General features: G+C 31.7%; 1 protein-coding gene across 1 annotated transcript; it reads left to right on the plus strand.

The window, feature by feature from the left end:
- Window positions 1,213-2,874, plus strand: LOC109326265 (LOB domain-containing protein 15-like). The gene is made up of 3 exons (XM_019558969.1): window positions 1,213-1,409; window positions 1,644-1,893; window positions 2,307-2,874. The coding sequence occupies exons 1-3, from the start codon at window positions 1,396-1,398 to the stop codon at window positions 2,685-2,687; spliced, it is 645 nt and encodes a 214-aa protein (XP_019414514.1). The 5' UTR covers window positions 1,213-1,395; the 3' UTR covers window positions 2,688-2,874.

Raw genomic sequence — 3,655 nt, forward strand, 5'->3', positions numbered from 1 at the left:
AGTAAGATTGCTCACACAGCATTGGCTAACTAGCTTTTCTATCCCTCACATGATGTGATGTTGTAATGATTCTAGACTCCACATCTTATATATGTGATTGAAAGGTGAGCTTTTGGTTTCTTTGTATGAAGTTAAGGTGTGCTTCAAGGGAAAATGGCTGCCATTTTGTGTGGACAAATAAAGTAAATTGCAGATAACTGTCTTGGTCATTTGCAGGGACTTAAAATGTGAAATTATATGGAGTTGTTGAAATCAAGCAATTGTCTTAGATTCTTCAATATCAAATGGTTTTCTCACATGAAAAGCTTGGGTAAGATGTCCCAAATCACCACATATATACACCTTTATTCTCTCCATCAATAATCCATCACATAATTAACATGTCCTTTTTTTGCTAAATATTTTCAAAATAAAAAATAAAAAAGTACATTAAGTAAACCGTGCATACATAATCATGTGCATTAGTCAAAGCTAAAATCTATAAACCCATGCTTACATAAATATGATATGAAGTTTTGTATATGAGTGTAATATATATATATATATATATGTTGTTTGTGTAAAGATTTATACATAATCAATACATTATTAATCATTTATTTGAATTAATTTTTCTGAAGAGTAATCAATGATGATTAAATATGAATAATTTTTTGTTCTGCTAATATTTTTATCTCTTCATTAATAAAGTTTTTATTGCTAATAAAAAAAATGTTAATATATAAAATTCATATGAGATTCTTGATAGTATATACATTTTTTCTCTTGTTTAATTTTACTCAACAAGCTGATATTAACCCATAAACATGCTCAATTTCTTGAAAATATTTTATATAAGCATAAAAAGATCAATCTAGGAGACATGCCCTAAATAAGAAGCAAGAACCACATGCATGTAGCCTTTTAATCATAGGGTTGATTAAGAAAGTCAAACACATTTAACAAGTCACACATGAGCAAGCAATCATAGAGCTGGCATTAATACAAGCTTAAAACTATATTATGATCTCTCTTTTCCTCCATGAACTTCTTCTAAGTGTTTAACTTTTCCTAATAATTCATGAAATCTTCATATACAACATATACAGAAGAGGTTTAAATCATTACCAACCCAAACAAACATAGCTACCATCATCTCTCATATCACTCTTTTTCTCAACACTCTTACTCTCTATTTTCTCTCTCTCTACATGATATAACCCTTTTTGTCTATTTCTCTTAAATTAAATATATCTGTCCTTACCAAGGAATCCTCAACATACCTTGCCTTTTAAGCACACTCATTTTCTACATATTTTCCTTTCTCCTCTCCCTCTGAAATCTCTAGCATCTCTATCTCTGTCTAATATTCTCTCCCATAGTTATTCATACTTCATACTAAGAGAGCATGCGTGAATGTCCAGAGAAAGGTAAAACACATAAACCTCCTCTCCATATCTTACTGCATCCTAGATTGGAGCCTTTTCTATCATGTCAAATTTTATTTTTCAAATAAAAATGGATACTCTATGATAAAGTGTTTTTGCTTCTGAATATTTTGCAACAAAGTTTTAATCTAGTAATTATTTTCCTCTCTTAAAAAGTGATATTGGATAATTTATTCGTTGCTTAAAGTTCTTGTAAATTTCATGCTTGTGCTATAGGGAGAGATTTGATGAGATAGGAAAGAAGATCAAGAGGGAAGGAGATGTTTCTTCTCAAATGGGAAGAAGACACATGTTGGGCCCTCCTGGAACCCTAAATACCATTATCCCTTGTGCAGCATGTAAGCTTTTGAGGCGAAGATGTGCTCAAGAATGTCCCTTTTCTCCATATTTCTCTCCTCATGATCCCCAAAAGTTTGCTTCTGTCCACAAAGTTTTTGGTGCCAGCAACGTCTCAAAGATGCTCATGGTAAACATTATATATCATATACATAACCTTGGCTAATTTAGTCCTGATGCGTGCTTCTTACAAGGATAAGGTTATTATTTTGATTTGGAGGTCTAAAATTAGCAGTTTTATTCCTTGATGATAAGATTAAGAATATTGATCATTCTCATATTCTACCTGATGAGAGTCTCAAACACTAAAAGTGGGCGTCACAATGCATGAGACTCCCACTGAGTCTGCAAAGAGTAGATATACAAAGTCTTATCATCACAAGTGAATATATGTTTTGAAGATTTAAATCCATAACCTCTAGGTCACAATCGTTAACTAATTAATTATATGATATAGATCCTATACATTCTACTAGTAAATTTTACAAAGGTTCACTTTTATGGAAGAAAAATGTAATTATTTTTGCTATGATGTGTTTTTAGGAGGTACCAGAGTGTCATAGAGCTGATGCAGCAAATAGTCTAGTTTATGAGGCTAATGTGAGGCTAAGAGACCCAGTGTATGGATGCATGGGTGCAATTTCTGCTTTGCAACAACAAGTTCAATCTTTACAAGCTGAACTTAATGCAGTAAGATCAGAAATACTTAAATACAAACTCAGGGAAGCTAACATGATACCCTCTTCTCATATTGCAATGTTCCCTTCCTCTGGTGATGTTTCAGTTATTGCTTCGCCGCCGCCGCTGCCACCACCTCCTCCTCTTCCTCCGGCTTCTTCATCTTCTTCTTCCATGTATATCCAACAGAGGGCTCCCATCAATTATAGTAGAATTTCAAGTGATAATATTTCTTATTTTGGTTAAATCTGAAGACTGAAAATAATTATTCCATTTATTTTCACTCTAATATGCATCAAGGTGGAATATAGTAACATAAGGATAGTGTTAAATTAATACTGGACATTGTTAAGGTCCCGCTGTACTTTTTATTTTCAATTTTCCCTTCTTATTGTCTTAATCCATATGATTAATGTCCTAACTTTTCCCTAGATATGGTTGGTTAAACTTTAATTTCTTATTATACACCTTTCATGCTATAGCAGCTACACTACCATATTGGAAATTGGTCCTTGATTATATGATTAACAGCATTTCTTCCCCATCCTCAAGTACAGTTGATGTAGACACAATGCCAACTTCGTCTGCCTATACCAAATTTCTCTTCTTCCATTTTATGTAGAAAAGGACAATCAAGGGAATTTTTTTTGCTAAATCATGGATATCTGCATAAATTACTCTCTCATACTTATGTGATGTGAGTCTCGTACATGTTTTATATATATATATATGTATATATGTATATATATATGTATATATGTATATATATATGTATATATGTATATATATATGTATATATGTATATATATATGTATATATGTATATATATATGTATATATGTATATATATATGTATATATGTATATATATATGTATATATATATATATGTTATTGATGTAATTTGAAGGAATCCCTGGTATCGCTGCTAGAATTAAATTTGCACGTGACAGCTCTGGCTCATGACTATGATCCCATTTCTTAAACATGTTAATCTGTGCAGCTGAAATATCAGAGTTTGCTGTCTGAAGTTGCGGTAGACAAAAGGTATGGTTCTGATCTTCAACACGTTGAGTCAGAATTAAATTTATGAGAAATTTTGTCAGCATATATTATATTGGAACCATATAAAGGACAAGTGAAGATCAATTACCTGTCATTTAAAATTTCAGCTCACATTTAACAAAGTCTAAATCAGTAAAATAGTACTCATTGCA

The sequence above is a fragment of the Lupinus angustifolius genome, chromosome LG14 (genome assembly GCF_001865875.1).
Source record: "Lupinus angustifolius cultivar Tanjil chromosome LG14, LupAngTanjil_v1.0, whole genome shotgun sequence".
NCBI lineage: Eukaryota > Viridiplantae > Streptophyta > Magnoliopsida > Fabales > Fabaceae > Lupinus > Lupinus angustifolius.

Excerpts from the sequence above, each read along its gene's own strand:
- LOC109326265 (XM_019558969.1), top strand. Across the intron at positions 1,894-2,306 it reads ACGTCTCAAAGATGCTCATG|GAGGTACCAGAGTGTCATAG; the intron begins GTAAACATTATA and ends ATGTGTTTTTAG.